Source organism: Haliotis cracherodii, unplaced genomic scaffold (genome assembly GCF_022045235.1).
Source record: "Haliotis cracherodii isolate W230 unplaced genomic scaffold, xgHalCrac1.p SCAF_15, whole genome shotgun sequence".
NCBI classification, from domain to species: domain Eukaryota; kingdom Metazoa; phylum Mollusca; class Gastropoda; order Lepetellida; family Haliotidae; genus Haliotis; species Haliotis cracherodii.
Genome location: NW_027266270.1, coordinates 29,858,108 through 29,879,978, shown reverse-complemented (window position 1 = coordinate 29,879,978; position 21,871 = coordinate 29,858,108). Strand labels below are relative to the sequence as shown.

The 21,871-nt window shown below is 39.4% G+C and overlaps 1 protein-coding gene across 3 annotated transcripts in view; it reads right to left on the bottom strand.

Moving 5' to 3' along the window:
• Positions 1 to 259: 259 nt before the first annotated feature.
• Positions 260 to 21,871, bottom strand: part of LOC139462498 (TNF receptor-associated factor 6-like) — a 114,266-nt gene continuing 92,654 nt past the window's right edge. For all 3 annotated transcript variants that reach the window (XM_071244256.1, XM_071244255.1, XM_071244257.1), the window contains exons 4-7: positions 20,794 to 20,955; positions 17,385 to 17,456; positions 14,950 to 15,027; positions 260 to 14,528 (exon numbers count right to left, since the gene is read on the bottom strand). In XM_071244256.1, the coding sequence (XP_071100357.1) occupies positions 13,419 to 14,528; positions 14,950 to 15,027; positions 17,385 to 17,456; positions 20,794 to 20,955 (1,422 nt within the window). In that variant the 3' untranslated portion in view covers positions 260 to 13,418. The remainder of the gene's footprint in view (positions 14,529 to 14,949; positions 15,028 to 17,384; positions 17,457 to 20,793; positions 20,956 to 21,871) is intronic.

Below are 21,871 nucleotides of genomic sequence, written 5' to 3'. Positions count from 1 at the left end.
CTAGAACAAGGCTAGTACAAGGCTAGCACAAGGCTAGTACAAGGCTAGTACAAGGCTAGAACAAGGCTAGCACAAGGCTAGAACAAGGCTAGCACAGGGCTAGTGCAATGTTAGAATGCTAGCACAAGGCTAGTACAAGGCTAGAACAAGGCTAGTACAAGGCTAGAACAAGGCTAGTATAAGGCTAGCACAAGGCTAGTACAAGGCTAGTACAAGGCTAGAACAAGGCTAGTACAAGGCTAGTACAAGGCTAGAACAAGGCTAGAACAAGGCTAGTACAAGGCTAGAACAAGTCTAGCACAAGGCTAGAACAAGGCTAGCACAGGGCTAGTGCAATGTTAGAACAAGGCTAGAACAAGGCTAGTACAAGGCTAGTACAAGGCTAGAACAAGGCAAGTGGCTTCAGTTGTTACTGATGGGAAGAAATAAGGGAACCCTTGGAACTGGAAGCAACTTTATCTGCAGAAGTAGGCCTGACATAACCATTCTTCTCAGAGTAACTGTGTTGATATAAAGCATGATTACTATACACAGCAGTAATCAGTACTTTGGAATATTGCTCTGTTCTCTTATTTTCAACTATCAGTATACATGTATAATCAATAATATATCATGCTACACATCTCTGAACAGAATAATAGCAAAATAGCATACTGTAGTCAATATATGACACACATATAGCTCTACAAAAAGCCAAACAGGCACCCAGTGATGGAAAACAAACAGAAAAAGATAATCTTGTACCAAACTTTTGATAATGTGCAATAGACAATGTGTCTATCATTTTTTGTTTTTGTTTTACAAATCCTGTGACTGGTGCCATGGCAACAAATAAAAAATATTCCTTACTTCTGATTCTGAGCATCTCAGACAGTGTCCTGTCTCTTCAATGCTCTTTGTAAATGCTCTTTGTAAAAAAACACAAAGGAATTCAAACAAATAAAAAGAAAAGATCACTATGGATTTTCTTGTCAAAATCTATATACAGAGAAAGTCAAGAACAAACTGGTCAACATTCCTTAAAACACTCAGGATAAAGTTTGTTTGTTTGTTGTATAGCACCACACTCAGCAATATTCCCTCTATATGACGGTGGTGTGTAAATAATCAAGTCTAGACCAGATATTCCACTGATTGACAACCTAAGCATCGATCCACACAACTGGGATGTGATGACATGCATCAACCAAGTCACTGAGCCTGACCACCCGATCCCGTTTGTCGCCTCTTGCGACAAGCATAGTCGCCTTTTACGGCAAGCATGGTGAGTGAGTGAGTGAGTTGGGTTTAACACAGCTTTTAACAGTATTCAAATTATATCGCGGCGTGCCACCTTAATGTGGGAGGGAAGCTCGAAGTGATGCAGGTCTTAGACGTTTACCAGTTCGGTGAAACCCACGAGCACAGGTATGGTGCTGACAAACCTAGAAGCATAATCAGGGCGAATCAGGATTCGAACCCACAATCATAGGTTTCTGGCGTGCCCAAGGGACGCAACTCTGCACAGGGAATCGCAGCACCTAAGACGACTGGGCCACCCGTGCCCCCTACGGCAAGCATGACTCAAATTTCCAACTTCATTGTCTTGTATACATTAGTCCTCCATCACTCATGATGTATGGTCCCTATCCACAAAGCATTTGTAGTACATGTACTACGATATTTGTAACCTATGATAAACTATACACTTATACACTTTTGATGTTACGACAGGCCGTAATGCTACGAACGCTTTGTGGATTGGGACCCTGATCCGAGATCATCCATGATCCTTTTGCAGAGAAGAAACCCTAATTCAAGGCAATTAGGACTATCTGGGATACTTTGGGTCTGAATTAGTACACTGTAATCAAAACAGCAATCATCATAAGCTCATATTCCTGAGACAAAAGTGTCCACTTTATCAAAAGCCTAGTTTCTACCCTTGCCATTCCAAGTCTACTTTCTTGGCTTGATCATGGTACCACGTTTGATTTATGCGATTTATGAGACTACACACCATCAAGTAACACTGCACATCATGACAACATCAAACACTCTAAATAGCACAGTATCAGTCGTTTGAAATAAAAAACAATGCAGTTTGCATTCAAATATATGAAACTATGTGGGCAAGTTGATTGAAAACTTTGAATCACTTTGATTTTTTTTGCCTCAGCTTAATTTTTGGAATAATGTCAACACAAATTCGACAAGCTGTGGCCATAGCAGTGACCACGATTTCAGAACACGGACATTGATTTTGTAAAACATTCTCTGATTGGACTATCAATATGTGCGTTAATCCATTCCTATTTGAACACACAAAAGTAGGAAGGAAATGTCAAGGGTGGAAACTTTGAAATAGGCTTATGGACACAAGTCATAATCATGACTGTATTTTTGTGTAAAAAATAAATAATCTCTTACAATGGATTGCCCGAACACATCCCTGTAATTGTGACATGCTCAAATGATGTGACAATGGCTGTGATAATTCACGGTCACCATAATTCAATGGCTGAGGACAAAATCATTTTGTGATAAAAGTATCATATAGCTGACTTACAGACAGTCAACAGATGCTCTATCATTTTTGAAAACACAGTGATAGATAGTGAAACAATGGTGAAAGATAGGGAAACCATTGTGAAAGATAATGAAATCAATGTGAGAAGATAGTGAAACCATTGTGAAAGATAGTGAAACCATCGTGAAAGATACTGAAACCATAGTGAAAGATAGCGAAACCAATGTGAAACCAATGTGAAAGACAGTGAAACCATTGTGAAAGATAGTGAAACCATCGTGAAAGATACTGAAACCATTGTGATAGTGAAACCATCGTGAAAGTTAGTGAAACCATTGTGAAAGATAGTGAAACCATCGTGAAAGTTAGTGAAACCATTGTGACAAATAGTGAAACCATTGTGATAGTGAAACCATCGTGACAAATAGTGAAACCATTGTGAAAGATAGTGAAACCATCGTGAAAGTTAGTGAAACCATCGTGAAAGTTAGTAAAACCATTGTGAAAGATAGTGAAACCATTGTGAAAGACAGTTAAACCACCTTTACAGATAGGTAATCACTGACTTATCAAAATCTCTGGTTTTTGCCATTACCTTCACTTTATTGTATTGGCAGAATCTGGCACAAAACATCTTAACGCTGTTTTGGTTTTCATTTCTTCAGAGTAGATTTGTTGGTTAAATACAGCTTGTATTCATGGGTGATGAAGGAACACAGCATACACCAAAGAGAATAACCCCTCTTTTAAGACTGGACATGTTTTATCAGACACCTACATTCAGCAATAAACAGTCAGTAATCATGAAGTTTGAAAGTACTTGATTCTGACTGGTCAAATAGAAGCCTCAAATCACAGTTACTACCTACATTCTGCAATAAACAATCAGTAATCATGAAGTTTGAAAGTACTTGATTCTGACTGGTCAAATAGAAGTCTCAAATCACAGTTACTACCTACTTTCTGCAATAAACAATCAGTAATTCTATCATGCAGTTGGAAAATACATGTACTCGATTCAGATTCGTCAGATGTCTCAAATCACAATACCAACCTACATTCTACAATAAACAATCAGTAAATAGCTTTAAACATAACAAATCAAATAAGCATGGAATACAATATAAATACAGAGTAAAATTGATGCACACCACCCTCAATTATTTTACAGGCTTTGTTTTAATAACTTTGTTTAGACTCACATCCCAAAATTTCATGAAACAAAAGGTCTTTATTCTGATTGAGTCTGTTTGCCATCTGGAATGTGGTTATTTCTTCTTACTTTTAAAAAAAGAAGAACTTAATTTTGAATTAGAATGCCATTATAAAAAATTAGAATTTTATTCCCGCACCATGACCGATTTTTGAATGGGGCTCAGGTAGTAACTTGGGTACTGGGGTCAGGTGGGTACTGAGTAGGAACGGGGTACCCACAAACTACCCAGACCCGTGGTTAATCACGTGATATATTGTTTAATGACAAAAACTATCTAGATCGCTATGGTTACACTATAAGTGTCTAATTTGCATTACTTCTGACATCATATGTTTGCATAAAGATAAAACTTCAGTCAACTTCAGGTCGTGTTATACTTGTATCCAAATACATTTTGCCAGGGCTCAGTCAAACTATTCTCAGTCGGACATTTGGGCCTATCTCTTGAGACCTACAGTGGGAACCCGGGTAGGGTCGGGTAATAGAGGGGTGGGTCCCCGGGTAGTAAATTTGTACTCGTCACAGGCTCAGTGATAATTCCCAGGCTCACTCTTCAAGTGATAATTTGTGACAGTCGTTACTCCCATACCATAACATAAATTTATGACAAACGTAGCACTAAGATCGCCCAAGGCCCCTTTACACTAAGTGATCCGACGCAAAGCAATCCTCCCATAGTTTAATAGAGACCACTGCAGCCCTTTGACATCTTTGTGAAACGGGGCCCAGGACACTGAACAGAAAAACATTACTGCTTCATTGTTATTAACCCTACTTACTAACAGGGCACTAATTACAATGTAACTTTCACACAGGACACTAATTACAATGTAACTTTCACACAGGACACACAGAGTGGAAACATGCACAGACTGTTCAGCCTAGTTTCTTCCCTTCTTTGTTTTATTTGTTGTTGCCGAATGGTGCCGGCAATATTCCAGCTGAATGATGGCAGTCCACAAAGAAAGGATACTGGTCCATACAATCCAGTGATCAATATGAGCTACAATTCTTGTCATCGGGGTACAGTGCCATGCAATCAACTAAGTCACTGAGCCTGACCACCCGATACATTAAGTTCTCTCTCCAGACATGTACCCCGCTGAGAAATCAATCGGACCACACGTTAGGTAACTTGCTCATCTCGCATAAGTATCGTTGAGCTGACATGAACCGATTTTTATCAGAATGCTTTGGGTAAAGGGATGTGACTCAGTTGTTTGTTCCGCTAGCTTTCAAAATGGCTGAATCAAAGCATTTTACTCAGTGAAACATTGGGTCCATATGAATGAATGTGGGCGAGATAAATTTGTTGTCAACCGATCCCTCGGGGCATATGGATTGATGTATGCCTCCAGATCGGTTGACAACTGATAAGGTAGCTGGGAACCAACTGAACCCGGAATCAGCTATAATTGATATAACACCCCATACTTGCATTCAGCTGGTTGCACAATAGCACCACATAATATCAGAATACTGTTTCTGCACAGATGGAGATATCTTGATGTGACAAAATGTTTTGACCTCTCCCTGTCAGTGGTCTCAGGTCCATGATTTACAGCCTACACATCTTACACCAATGTATCACCAACGGATGCTACACAAATGTAGACTTGACCTGTACATTCCGGAAGTGAATATTACAACATAACTACATGAAAAGAACAGCAACACAAAGGAAAGTCTTACCTTCCAAACACAAGTCCGGACGTTTGTAAATTAAGGGACTGTCTTGCACCAATCTCAAAACATCTGTTTCAGGTCATATCCTTAGCAACAGTTGTGTTGTCGTTATCAACAGTTGAGTAATCAATAGCAACAGCTGAGTAGTCATTAGCAACAGCTGAGTAGTCATTAGCAATAGCTGAATAGTCATTAGCAACAGCTGAATAGTCATTAACAACAGCTGAATAGTCATTAGCAACAGCTGAATAGTCATTAGCAACAGCTGAATAGTCATTAGCAACAGCTGAATAGTCATTAACAACAGCTGAATAGTCATTAGCAACAGCTGATTATCATGAGAAACAATTGCATAATCAGTAACAATAGTCATTAGCCACAGCCATCAGTAATGTGTATATCAGGATTTGTGTAACAAAATGTTATGGATTTAGGCACATTTGACTATAAAGGGAAAGATAACTCTACACACACATTTTCTTGTAATTTTTTAAACAGATATTGACATTTTTTCTTCAAACTATGAAATGGTTCATAAATCCAAAGGAAATTTATTTGAAATTTGGGACAGATAAAGAGAATTCAAGGCCTTTCAAGGCTTCTTATCCATTTTCAAAGCAGAATTTAAATTCAGGGACTGTTCAAGCTTGTGCAAAGGTTGAGGGCAGACTCAAACTACCATGTTGCCAGTGTTACCTGACAGAATGAGTCTGACTACTCACAGGAGCAGCCTCCTGGGAAAAGAGAGAATCATCTTTATTTCAGGAGGTCAACCTCATCTTACATCTCCACACAAAGATAACAGATTGCTTCAATTTTCACATGATTTGAAAATAACAAAAGTGATCAGTGGACATGCTGAATGTCATTACAAATATGAGTTATGATGTGAACACCCCCACTAAATGTTTTCTGATGTAAAAACACCACAAAAATATGTGCTGTCAAAAAGACATAAAGTTCGGTCTCTAACAAAAAGGCCAAGCATCCCCCTTCAAACCCCCAAAACACCTCAGCAACATCAGCATGTTAACCCACACACATTTTTGGGATTAATGAATGAGGGTATTTCAACAGGCACAAATATATTTTGTATCTAAGGAATCAAAAGTAGAAGTAAGAAGGTATAGAATTACTTTCAAATGAGATATCAGAGAGCATGGTCTGACTTTAGTGCCTCTTAGTCATTATTGGCCATTAGAAAGTTAGGAAGGCAGAATTCTCCATATCTCTCTGTCAAAAGTCTGATTAACAAATATGATTCCCATGACAATTGTTTTGCCATTACATAAAAGGAATATTCAAGACATATGATGGCGGCCTATAAATAATCAAATCTGTAGCAGGCAATCCAGTGATTGATATTGTGAGCAATAATCAATGCCTTCAGGGTACGTCAATATGCAACAACCAAGTCACTAAGTTCAATTTGGTGGCTCCTATGACCAGCATATGTTGCTGGGGACATATTCCAACCAGGATTTCCATCCATGAATATAAACACATAGCCATCCATAGTTTGATGTCGTATTGAAAACTGGTCTGCAACAATTATTTCTCACAGGACACTTTGAAGAATAACGTTTTGCGAACTTGCTAATGACCAATGACCATATGTGAAATACCAGTGTTGTCAGAAATGCAAAGTGTAATAGATTTTGAGAAATACCAATTCTGAGGGTCTATACATACATACATGTACATCAACCTGTATAAAATACAATAAATAATAATAATAATGATAATATTGAAAGGTGTTGCAACAATGGAAACAGACTACCGACCCTTTCATTCTGAAATCCCAAAGTCTGTCCTGATTTGAGCATCTCATTTAAATAAACTGACCTGTAACTAGTAGTGACCATGACATCAGGAAGAAAACTGAAGTGACCTTGACCTTTGGCTGAAATGAACCAGTACCTGATCAAAATTACAATCCTACAAAAACTATTCAGATTTCTTGGGTAGAAGATTTCTTATTATAATGCAATAAATACTGACCTTGACATTGGCATCAGCCAAGGTCATGTCAGACTCTGAAGGCATCACAGGAATATCAAAGTATAAACTAACCTTGAAGTGAATGACACTGAATACCAATCAGTGGAACTCAAACCCCATTATTTTGATACATCGAACTTGAGTCAACAATGCTGTACTTGTTTTTGCAGTCATAAGGTGTTTTGATGCCAATACACTTGCAGTGACCTTAACCTTCAAAATGAGCCAATCACATGCCTGGATAGCTATATTCAGGAGGTCAAGTGAGGAATAGACTTGATGCCTGATGAAAGTATACAGCGTCATTCTTAATACAAAGGTATTATGCAGCTCTCCATTCCTCATACAGAGCTGTGCTTATGAAAGTACTGAAATCAACTTTGACTCACCAATCAGCACTCAAGACAGTGAAGTCAAACACTTAAGGGGTATTTATTTCAACTTTCTACAGACACATCTTAAGTGATACTTTTAAAAATTGGTTTAAGGATCTATTAACCTTTAAAAAAAAGAAAAAAAATGTTTTGAAAGCAGTCTTTTATTCCAACAGTAATTCAACATATTCGCCACAATCACACTATGTATAACATATGTTGAACAATATGACTAAGGAAACGAGCTTAAAAAATACAAAGAATTAAGTGAGTGAGTGAGTGAGTGAGTGAGAGGGTGAGAGGGTGAGTGAGAGGGTGAGTGTGTATGGTTTTACGCCACTTTTAGCAATATTACAGCAATATTACAGCAGGGGACACCAGAAATGGGCTTCACACATTGTGCCCATGTCTGGAATCGAACCCGGGTCTTCGGTGTGACGAGCGAACGCTTTAACCACGGGGCTACCCGACCACCCCTCAAAGAATCAAGAGAAAAAAATGCAGTAATCCCTGATCCAATTAAATGAACATAGGTTTGAGAGCGTATGTACATATCATCAGAAAATCATCATGTTTATTTTCATATCCTGTGTGTCCTTGTATATATAGAGATTAATATATGAGCATGTATCATACTGATTTTATGAAATGAGTGTCAGAATTCTTGTATTTCCCAAGCAAGAGCGAGGGTAACGAATGAATTCTTACACAAGTTTCATAAAATCCATATGATGCACATGTAAGGGTAACAATTTCTTTAATTACCTATTTTTTCTTAATCCTTTTGAGCTCCCCTTTAGAAAAAATCACAAACATCTGTTTTAGAAACCCACAATGGTAGAATGACAGAAATAATCTTCAGCTATGACGTCGTTTCTAGCATGTTATTTCGACCTTATATAACAATATATAAAGTGATATTTGCACTGGTGCACATACAATTTTTATGAACTGGGTTATTTCTAACCCAATGGTAATAAATAAATGTATCACTTGTATTGATACATGACCTGATGATACAATATTTGTTTTGAAGCAGAGTTTAATGGGAAACCGCTACAAGTAGTTAGAGATTATACATCTTGTGTGAATGAACGGTACCAGCATGGAGGACTGACCATCTTGCGGGGGATAAACATGTGATTTGTGTTTGCGATTGAATACATTTTCAGTCAGTGCTTCATACTATGCACTCTTCTTCTCCAACAGGACTCAACATTTTTTCAAGACCCACATTTTACCCCGGAACATCCAATGAATGATTTTTGCGTGTGTAACACCTGAGTAAATTAATTAAAAAAAACAGCATTTTTTGGATCTGTTTTTTTCTCTCAGAATATGAAATGGTCAACCAATTACAGAATCTATTCACAAGTAAACAAATAGAAAATGACGAAAACCATATGAAATGTTAATCCTACAGAGCAACTGAACTCACAAGTTGCAATATTATCACCACATCATATTGTTCACAACAATTGCTTCAAATGACTTACCAGCTTTGAGAATATCTAAAATGCACAGGTGCAAACGTCAGATAGACTCACCTCTTCACTCTCACAGGCAAATACCTCTCCACTTTTGATAGGGACATTGTTATCTTTCCATCAATCACAAAATGGATCATCACCAAACTCTAAAACTGGCATTTCGGACAGAAGCCAGCCTTAATTTTAAATCTAGATTTGTAATAATTCCAAAACATGCAACTATTGACATGAACAAAGTCAAAATTATCATTAATATGAACCTATGTGATAACTGTGACAGTGGTTTCTACAAGTTGTCTTCATTTCTAAATGATGCAGATCCGTGGGCCAAGAACAGCCATTCTCCTCCCTGGTCCTGTGGAGGCAAAGCTAAAAGCAAGACAGAGAAAGGAGACTGTAGTCTCGTGCTGTAGGGTGGGTGGTTATGAGGCAAGGAGCCCTAATTAAATTGATTATAGTAATGAAAACAAACAAAAACTACATAATCCTGGAAATGAATACCCAGTAAGCACAATACAAACATTTGCTATGGATTTCTATACAATTCATTAACAATATTCCACACACACATAGTAAAACCTATGGACTGTTCTTTAACTCCGTTGTGGCAGAGTTATGCTTGTTCAAAAGCAACTTAATTACCCCTACTCAGACAAGATAGCAAATAAATCTTGACTCTAAACAACATCCAAGTACATTAAGACCCTGCTACCCTAGACACTACTGTCCTCACTTATTAGATATATTCTTAGTTGCATACTCCCCAGGGAGCTGGGAATGAAAATGGAGTACAGACCGATCCAGTCGATGATAAGATCTATCACAGATTTGGATGTCAGCCTTTTTTTAAAAAATAAATAAAAAAAATTCCCTCCTCCGACTCCTGACTTTGACAAAAACATTATCACTGATCGAAAAAATAAATGCATAATAGTCTAATCATCAGCCAAGAAGTGGTCAAGTTTCATTTGACATATTGACTATTATGGTATGGTATTAACTTGAGTTACTAAAAATACCATGGTGACTTCCCGGAACCTTGTAATGTTATTGTAGCTAACATCGTCGATATGTTGAATCTAGTTTGGTCTCTTTATTATGTAATAAAACAATTACCAGTACAGACTTTTATGAGCTCGATAACTTTTTTTATGAACTCGAAAAAAGCAATATTGCTTTATGGGGTTCCATAAAAAGAAACATATGGCTTCCATAAAGTTTATAACTGTACATAATTTCAGATGAGAGAAATATATACCGTATTCGACGTAATAAGCGCCCAAAATTAGAAATAGGGGGCTCTTATTGGAATATTATTTCAGTGAAAAAAAAACCAGAGTTGAAAGATAAATATCGTGGTTTATGCTGATAGCCTGAAATGTTTATGTACGACAGACATACTTTTCCAGAATATATTTTCCCATAATTAAATGAGTGTGTATTATACGCGAATAAATAAGTCTTGTGTACTGTACCGGTACATTGATTTATTGGAAGGGGTGCTAATTGGGATTGATCACTGGCCAATATATTAGCAAATATCGCCGTGGGCGCTTACTAGAGCGGGGCGCTTATTACGTTGAATAGTGTAATAGACATTCACAGGGTCCGGCCCAGCAGGGTTTTACTGTACTTCCACTGCCTTCACAGATCTGGGGTTATGAGAAAATGACATATTCTCATAGTTTGCAATAAAATAAAAACATGTAATCATCAAAAGACTTTGTACCTTAGACGTGATGCTCATTATATAACTGAAGCCGATGAGGGACACTGATGAAGATTACTGCCAAGAGTGACCACGCGTCATCTTTTCCTTCACACAATCATACTCTTCCATACGTTTCACATCTTTCTGAGGCAAGGGAGTTAACTGACTTTAAAAGTCAAATTTCCATCCTTTCCAAACAAGGCTGGAATATCTGGGCATGATTGTTGTGCCACCAGTGGCTATTATGAGTTATGTCCCTTATATGTTCCACCTACCAATCAAATCAAATGGCGGTGTTCAGTCAAGACAATTTCATTGTCACTAAATATCTTTACTGTGATAAAACAGGCTTTACCTGTGCATTAAATCTCTTGAGCACCTTGAACAAAAACTTGAAAAGATTGGGAAAATATCTGTCGAAGCCCATTTGACAATACACATATGCTCTGCAAATAATCATGCAATAAAACAAAATTGGCAAGGCAGTTGCCATATTCATGAACCATATGTTGATTTCCTTACAGGATTTTGATTGGACTATGCATAAACTCGTTAATCCAGCCAAAATGTAACTCCATAATTCCACCCTATTTCAGCAAGGGTGGAAACTGGACTTTGATAGTCTGTTAACTCCCTTGCCCCAGGAAGGTGTATGTTTCAGCACCTCAGGTCTTTTAGTCTTTACTTGTGTGAGACGATTCTGTCATCTTATACATCATCAACTATCAGCGAAAGTCTGAAACATCAGCACGTGTGTGCACAGTGTTCGAAATACCTGCCTGCCCGACCGTCCGAGATGGGTTGATTTCAACTTGAGCTGCCAGATTTTCAAATCCCCCTGCCCGATGGTCGGGTTATATTTCATATGTAAAAATATTCTAAATATTTCCCGATGATAAGCATTATTTACATGATGTATTCTAGGATATTAAATACAAATCTGACCTAAAAAGTGTTTGCTATTTCATTTCTTGCAATACTTCATGTTCAATGAATTCAATTTAAAGTTTTAATTAAATTATCCTGAGAAACATATGATTATAGTGGGCAGGCAGGTTTTGGTCAGGGCTGGCAAGTATTTCCTGTGGTCTGGCTGAAACTTTTGGGAGTTTCATACCCTGGTGTCCACTGAAGTTTTGATAGAAGACTCAAAATTACCTTCAGGAATCATTGTTTAGAAAATGTTATTTTTTTGTCTTTCAAACATCTTAAAATGATATTGCTTACAAATATGGATGGCCAATAATTGTGAAACAAAATATTTAAGCCTAAAGTAATTGTCTTGTTTCAACTTTTAGTTTTTATATGGATGTGCCAGGATCTTCTGTTATTTGGTCCGATTCACATTGAATGTGAAGCATGTGGGATTCTGTGGCAAATGTCAACTATCTGTGTCCCTTGTCTTTCTTCAACATGAAGCCATCACTCTGTGTACAAACTGACAACAAACCTAACAGGCTCACTGACCAGTTCTCCTGCTCTGGTGCTGTCTCAATCATCCAGTTCTTCTGCTACTAAGCTTCTTAGAAAAGGCTGAAATCTAGTTCTATTGCCTGAACAAGGAATCATTTCAAATCTGGGGTGAACCTACTACAGGCCCAGAATTGATCACATGTAATCATTGAACTCCTTAATACTGACAGATTATCTGCATATCAACAGTTCTCAAAGATAAAGGGGGTCTTTGAGGTTTGCTGCGGTAGTATTTGAAACTAGAGTCCAGTGTTTGAAGTGAGTGCCTTTCCATAGGCCCGTGGAAGGTTGATCTCAACCCCTGCCCCAAGTTTCAAATTTGTATGGGTCTCCATGGCCTGCAGTAAGGTTACATGCCTATCTATCATTCAGAAATTGGACATAGTTACCTGAACGACAAATCTCTTCAATTAGCGAAGTTGAAAAAAATCAAACAATCAGAGATGAACTTGCAGAACACAAAATTGTCCCTGTAGGCTTCATTTATCTTTGACTCAAATATCCAAGGCCAGCAGTTTCAAAAGTCTGTTGGTCCTGATGGCAGTCTGGTAGTTTTATTTATTTCAAACACTGCTAGAGTACCCCTCAATCTTTTACATGTAACACAAAGGTTATGACAAGCTACAAGCTTGTACTCCAAACTCAGAAGCCTAAGATGGTAGTTCACATGAGAACTTACAAAAAGAAATCATTGGCACATCATTATAATGTTAAATCTAAGGAATTCTGAGGTGTCAACAATATTCTTGTCATCTTCATAAAATACAAATAACAAAGAAAATATAATAAAAAGAAAACAACCCCAAATCACATCAAGTGTTTTTCCTGGATCAGTACCATACAAACCATCAACCTCCTGGGTGTCGATACAATGGCTGCACAGAGAAGGATATGCAGCATCCGAACCAAAACACCAAATAAGTTTGACATCACTTTTAATATAGGAATCCCCATCAGGTTACGTTGCTGGGATAACTTGAGCTTTGATGATAAGAGTATCATTCCTAACAAAGTCTGCGTTATCCAGCACACTTAAGGCTACAAATTCCATGTAACCAAATCCTTTGTGGTTCCTTGGCGTGACCGGTTTTTGAAAAGCTGCCAAATTGGGTTTGGCAATAAGAGTCTCAGCGATATGATTTCGGAGCTCACATATGGGGTTCTGGTCAATCACTGACAGAACAATCCGGCCAGAAAATGGCCAGTCGAGAACCTCGTCCCAATCTCCCTGCATGAAATGTATGAAGATTGAAAGATGGCTTCCTTTGGCTGCGTCCACACCATTGAGGTTAGCTCTAATACACAACTTGTAACCATAGCAGTTGGAATAAAATGAAGGGCTGTGCAGCGCGGTGTTGATGCCCTGTTCCGCCTCCTCACGGAGCTTGTGGTAATTCTTGATCCTCCAGTAGAACTGACCATTGCATGCCCGGCCTTCGAACTCCTGCACAGCATTGTCGAGGAAGCGCAGTTTGTACTTCAGTTCCTTGTTTGTTTTCTCCAACATCTCATTCTTTGCTTTGATTTCAACCAGTTGCTGGTCATGACGAGCCAGACTTTCATCTTGGTACATGTTCTGGTTTTTAAGACTCTGGAGGTCTAGTCCCGAAGCCCCCTGCAGTGAGGACAGGGCCCCCTTCACACCATCAGCATCAGATTGTTTGGAGGTGTGACTTACATGAACTCCTTCTGCAGTCTCGTTGGATGGCTGCAACAGTGTATCGGAGACACTTCGGTGAAGCTTACGAGGGTCAAAGTCGGTTGTCAGGGGATCAAGGTTGAACTGTTTGACCGACTGTCCATCTGGGGTCCGTGAACCGGAGATGTTCGGGGCAAGACCGGGATCCTGCATGTTGAGGCCTTGGAACTGGCTGAGGTAACTGCCCATGGCTGACAGTGACGTGGACATCTCCATCGGGGTGAGTCTGCTTGATATGGCTGTGGCCGAGGCTGGAGAGAGGCTCTGGATGCCGAATTTGTGGAGGATGGTTACCACCCCATGACACAGCATGCGTTGATGGTCGACTGTGGCGTCCAGGTAGTGTTCCTGCTCCATCTTGCGTTTAAACTGAAGTAAGAAACAATCATTCAGTCAGTAACATTTAGAGGATGAGGCCATCACACGCTTTCAGACTTGTGTCTGGTATTGAGTATATCTAAATCTAGCAAATTCCAATTTGAGTGAAAATGTCTCAATAATACATGTGGTTTCAGTGAAATTCTTGAGTACTTGATGCCAAGATATTTCAGTTGGAAATGATGGTGTTTGGTGGATGTTGAAAAGGTTAAACGTCTGTATATTGAAATACTCACTAACACCTGTGAATTTGAAAACACATTGACATTACAAAGACATCACATCAATGGAGTCATTTTCAGCACTCCTCAAGATACTCTTGATAGGACTCACCTGAGCAAGATTTAAAGTCACAGACAGAAAAAGGAGTAGATATTCATGAACAGTACTGCACTACCATTCCAGGACTCACCTGAACAGAACATCCAAGAGGTCTAAAGTCACAGGCAACGGGATAGTCAAGACAGTCCTTCTCATGATGTCCGCTAAGCTGCAAAACAAACAGAACATGTCAATCAACAAAGTATTGAGATTCATCTTCCCGAGGCAAGGGAGTTAACTGACTATGAAAGTCTAGTTTCCATCCTTGCTGGCCCAGGCTGGTATTATGGAGTTACATTTTGGCTGGACTAATGAGTCTATGCATAGTCCAATGACAATCACTCAAAGAAAATGAAATCCGGTTCGAGAACTGTCAGGCATATTTCAGTCGATCGCAGTATTTATAAAGCATGTGTACCACCAACTCGTTGTCAAGAGATATTTTCAAAATCTTTTCATGTCCTTAATGAAGGTGTTTACATGATTTGATGCACTTTGCAATGTAAGACCCGTTTTATCACAATATAGATCTTGATTATCAATCAGATCATCATGACTGGGCGCCGCCATTTTGTTTGAAGCAAATGCAAGTGATACAAGAGGTGGAATCTGATTGGTCCATAGGAGAGGCATAGTAGGGCACTACGATCGAGCCCAGGAATTCCAGCATAGTTCAGCAAGGGTGGAAACTGGACTTTTAAAGTCAGCTGCCTTTCTTGATTCGGGAAGATGGTCAATCAAGGGAGCTTGCCCACAGTAGGGTTTCCAGGTCTGTTTAGGTCCCATGGATCCATGGTTTATGTATGTAGGATCCAAGTTTATTTGTTTGTGGTTTAACAGCAACACCACACTCAGCCATGACGTCTGGCTGTGATGACATGCTATCAACCATGTCATCAAGGCTGGCAACCTTTGGGTAGTTTGCCTAAAACAACCCAAACATTACACTTACTCTGAGAGATCATCATCAGACATAGACCTCATCCTCCGTATCATCAGGGCTCACATTTCCCTAAACCTACACAAACCCCTAGTCCCATTCACAGGGTTTTTGTGATCTTAAATTACCTGCCCTTGATTTTCTTTAGCCAATTTAATTAGCTACGCTACTAGGTCTCACATACCAATCAGAATGCGAGTTACAAACCAACCTCAATGTTGGGTTGGTGATGTCAACAACATGGCGGCCAGTCCCACTGATTACACAAGAGTTGAGAGAAATTCAATGTTGAAAAACTGACTGACACGCAAAAGAAATAAACAAAATTTCTGATGGAGAGGATGTCTTAATGTCTCTAAAAAAATGGTGGCTTTGTTTCAAAGCAATATGAGTTGCATCCTTTACCCATTTTCTTTTCTCGACACTCGATTGGTCGGTAAAATGTTAATGATAATCAAGGGCAGTTACAACTGCGAAAACCTTGTGAATGAGTCCAGGGGTTATTTTAAGTTTACTGAAATGCGACCTCTGGAGATAAGGAAGAAGGCTACATCCGTGAATATGGCCAGTCAAACCACTTGTTAGGGATATCCTGGTTTATGTGGTGCATGTGTATGTATAGGAAGTGGTATATGCATGTGGTGGTGCAGGAAGCAGTATATACAAGTGGTGGTGCAGGAAGCAGTATATGCATGTGGTGGTATAAGAAGCAGTATATGAATGTGGTGGTGCAGGAAGCAGTATATTCAAGTGGTGGTGCAGGAAGCAGTATATGCATGTGGTGGTGCAAGAAGCAATATACATGTGGTGGTATAAGAAGCAGTATATGCATGTGGTGGTGCAGGAAGCAGTATATACATGTGGTGGTATAAGAGCAGTATATGCATGTGGTGGTGTAAAAAGCAGTATATGAATGTGGTGGTGCAGGAAGCAGTATATGCATGTGGTGGTGCAGGAAGCAGTATATGCATGTGGTGGTGCAGGAAGCAGTATATACATGTGGTGGTATAAGAAGCAGTATATGCATGTGGTGGTATAAGAAGCAGTATATGAATGTGGTGGTGCAGGAAGCAGTATATGCAAGTGGTGGTGCAGGAAGCAGTATATGCATGTGGTGGTATAGGAAGCAGTATATGCATGTGGTGGTGCAGGAAGCAGTATATGCATGTGGTGGTATAGGAAGCAGTATATACATGTGGTGGTATAAGAAGCAGTATATGCATGTGGTGGTATAAGAAGCAGTATATGAATGTGGTGGTGCAGGAAGCAGTATATGCATGTGGTGGTGCAGGAAGCAGTATATGCATGTGGTGATGCAGGAAGCAGTATATGCATGTGGTGGTATAGGAAGCAGTATATGCATGTGGTGGTGCAGGAAGCAGTATATGCATGTGGTGGTATAGGAAGCAGTATATGCATGTGGTGGTGCAGGAAGCAGAATGTACATAGGATTAGATGGTTATAGCCCTCAGAGGAGTAAAAAATCCAATTCACACAACAGAATTTTTCATACTTATTGCACACCAAATTTCTCAAAGATACATGCAGAAATGGTGGCAACCCTTACGTAGGGAATCAATGCTTACTGATTGCTTGATGAAGTCTCCACCACAGTACTGACAGAACACCTGCACCAATGGACACTCGGTCAGATGATGCTGCAACATAACACTGGAGGTGAAAACAGACATCGGTGCACCAGTTTTCATGTGACATTATCATACTTGATACATACTTTCTGTATCGGTACAAGACAATACACTTGCTAAAATAAATTATGTACTACTTGGCAAATGACCCTGAGTGTTTTTGTCAGTCAATTATTGAAAAAAATGTGTTTTAATTAGCATTTCAAGTTCACTACTAAAGTAGCTACTACAAACATGTGTCTACAGCAAGCTTTTCCTTAAACTGAGCCTACTCTGAAATATTTATTGTCAAGTTTCCACGTGGTTTTACATGCGTAACCACAAAACCAGGGGGTGCTTAGCATGTTTTATCTTATGTTATGTTACGGTTTACAAAAACACATTCAGTCACAAAACAACATCGGTGGTCATGTTTTCAGAAATGGAGAAATCATGAAAATGTCAGACATTCTACTTCAGGAATCAACTGATTTGAGTGATTTCTTAAACCATGTTATGCTTGATATACAGTTTCTCTAAACTTTTGCTTAATGACCTGTAGTTTCTAAAGTTCCAACTTGTTTCAGAATGGCCAAATATCAACAACAACAACAACAACAGCAACAACAGCAACAACAACAACAGCAGCAGCAACAGCATTACTGGTTAGCAGGGTCCATACTTGATTCAGGCTGCTGTGATATATCGGAGTGGATGCTCCGTCCAACGTAAAGAGGTGGACAATACAATTTAAGCGTGTCAAGGAGATCCTTGAAGATTCTGGCTATATGAGCCTATAAAACACAACCAAGTATGAAATATTTTGACCCACTAAAAAATCAGTCAGTGTCTCCCTGGCAGTGACATGAATGAAGAGTACCGAGACAGTGAATTAAATGTCACTTTGAACACTGTTCCAATAACGTCACAGCATGTGAGTTCAACTGGGAGGACAACCCATAATGTCACAGATTGAAGAGAGGGAGGAGCATGAAAGAGCATGAAAACATCGCAGACAGGATCATAATCCTGCCCAGTCAATGGGCTGAATCCTGGACCAGCATGTCCCTTCATACACACAGGAGTGAGTTAGGTATAATGCCGCTTTAACAGTATTCCCGTTATATCGCGGCGTGTGAGCTTAATGTGAGAGGAAAGCCCGAAGTGATGCAGGTGCCAGACATTTACCACTTCGGTGAAACCCACGAGCACGGGTATGGTGCTGACAAACCTAGAAACATAATTGGGTCGAACTGGGATTCGAACCCACAAACATTGGTTTCTGGCGTGCCCAAGGGACGCAACTCTCCACTGCGAATCAGGGCGCCTTAGACAACTGTCTAGACAGTCTGCTTCCATATCCGAACATTCGCCTGTTGGTTTCTGTGAAAGAACAATCAGGAGTCCATCATTCTATTCCCACCCAAATGCCAGCCTGTCAAACTCCCACGTTGGCCAATTATATGTAGTTACCCAAATTATCCTCAATGATTTGTGCAGCAGTAACAGGAGCTGACTGTTTAGGAAGGTGAGTTCAGTGTGTTTGTTTCAGGGCAAAATGACATTTTCTTTTGAATCATTTCGACTTGTGACAGGTATTTTCAGGGGGGAAATATTAACTACAGCAAAACTTTGAAGGAAGAGGGTGCTCCTACAGTACGGAAAATAGATTTTAATCTACGGGTGACAATAGGACCTACTTGGTAGCCTGGGGCTTCTAGAGGGTGAGTGAGTATGGATTTGTGCCACTTCTAGCGACAGAGGACCCCAGAAATGGCCTTCCCACAACATTGTACCCATGTGGGGAATCGAACCCGGGCTTTCACTGGACGAGCGGCTGTTTGAACTACAAGCTACCCCTATGCCACCCTGGGGCTACTGTCTCTTTTTTCTAGCTAAGGAAAATCAAATCTGGGTAGCCCCACTGGATAGCTTAATTTGTGAACTTTAATACATAAATCTCCCCCTCCCATCTCAAAATGAAAATGTTCACTTCAAAAATAAGACTGATTTTACTGAAATAATTATATCGCAGTGGTTAATCAATTTGCTGGAAGAAGACAACTTTTTTCAAGCGGTATCCGAATGCATCATATTGTCATGTTAAGTATCCCCAACTTGAAATAAAATTTCTTTTTCTGTTACAAGATTTTTCTGTGTTTTTGGTTGGGGAAAAAACATGGCGATTTGCAAATAAAAAATTGTCTAGCTAGCATGGCTGGCTAATGCGGCTGAAAATTATTTCATTGTTAGCAATGCATAGCAGTTTTATCTTTGACTTGACTCGTTAGTTTCATGTAACTGTCCAGAATCTAAATATCGCACTTGCAGAAGTCCATCTGGAAGCAGATCTTGAACAACTGGATTCTTGGCATCTGCCGTATATGCATCCTCTAGATCCGCCCATGTATCCATGAAACACGGCACAGTTCTAAGTCTGCATAAATTCCCACATCATCGGAATATCCATAATTTAGAAACTAATATTGCTCAAAATGGTAACTTACTTCAGCAATCAATTGGTGTGGCCTCACTGGCAATTAGACTATGTTCAGTCTCCGAAAACACTTAATTCTTGCAAGTTGACTTCCATGCAGTTGTGAACAGGAAGTGAACTTCCATGCAGTTGTGAACAGGAAGTGAACTTTGGCAACAGTAAATGAACTTTAGAAACAGGAAGTGAACTTGTCCTTGTATTCTGCACATCCTGGATCTATCATAACTATCATACATCCGTCTCCATCAACCAAAATTAAAACAAGTTCATACAAGGTTGTTGGTTCATAATTCAAGACATGTGATTGGTAACAATATGGGCCATTCACAACGAACAACAAACACTGAGCGGAAAATCACCAGGAATCCTTATTCAAACAGGATCCTCTTTATTATTAATGCTAACTGATTTTCTATGCTACAAATAAAGTGTATGTCGCTTTTGCATAATTGAACCTGAAACAAGGATTATAACCACATCAGCAATGTTCTTGACTGCAAATACTTCACAACAGCCTGAGACAAAATGGGCTGACAGTTCAAGTAATGTTCATGATTCTCTTTTCACCATGTCAAAATATTCACTGACAGTGGAGATGTACTTAAATACATATATAACAAGTTGCCGAGGGAACATTCCTGCTATATCACAGCAGTCTGTATACAATCGAGTCAGGATCAGATCGACAAACCAGTGATTGCTATAATTTGCAATGTCCAATGCTATTTCAAACAATAAAAGTAAAAACTACAAGTGTCATGTTTCTTTCACTTACATCTGCCAACAAAGATAAAATTACCTTCTAACTGATTCAGTGATTATCTTAATGATCAGTAAGTGTGAAGTTTCCCACACAAACTGTTATCTCACCTCCATTCCTTCAGCACTGACATCCTTCTGACAATTTTGGCACTGTAGAATTCTACGACGGCAGTTGAACTGTACATGATTTGGGATATCTCTGCGCAGCAGTATGTCCATACACCGATTGGGACATGGGACTAGGGCAAAGGCACACTGATCTGTATGTTCCTGAAAAACAATAATAATAGCAATAACATACTAAGCCTCCAGCTCATGGTATAAAACCAAACGCGGGACGCATAAAAGCACACGTACCCCGAGTGACCCCGCAACAAGAGATTTATCTTCCCGACATGTTTCAATCTGCCATTGTGAAAGAATTAAAGCAAATTGAAACTTGATTGAAAACAACTATTTGACTGAGCAGAGGTTTAATTCATGGTGTCATGTGACTTTCATTAACTGTAAACACGCACCTTTTCGCTTCGAAATGGGGTATGAGGGATTCATTCTCACAATCAGAAATCTATTTCAACATGGTGGGGTATAAATTTATTCTCCTGCTCAGAATTTTTTATCTCTCCCAGGCAGGATTCATTGTATTTAATGAACCAATCAGACCTCAATATTCTGACTTGTAGGTAACATAAGTCCATTTGTAGTTGGTTTGTTTGTTTGTTGTTTTACGTCGCACTCAGCAATATTTCAGCTATATGAAGGCGGTCTGTAAAAAAACGAGTCTGGACCAGACAATCCAGTGATTAATATCATGAGCATTGATCCACGCAATTGGGATCAATGACATGCTTCAAACCAAGTCACCGAGCCTGACAACCCGATCATAGTCGCCTTTTACGGCAAGCATGGGTTGCTGAAGACCTATTCTACCCCGGATCCATTTGTAGTACACAATTCCTTACCCCAAGTAAATGCTCATGGCGCTACAAAAAGATTATCCCGGTACATTGATCAGTGTGCATTTGAATTATATCACCAACTTCCAGTGGAGTATGCAAACCAAGCTGCCTTACAGGGAGCCAAAGGGTTTTTCAATCATATCACCATCTCATCCTAGAGGGTCCCCATTAACTGCTGGGTCCACAGAAGCCTATTTTACACAAAGTCATTTGCCTTAGGAGACACC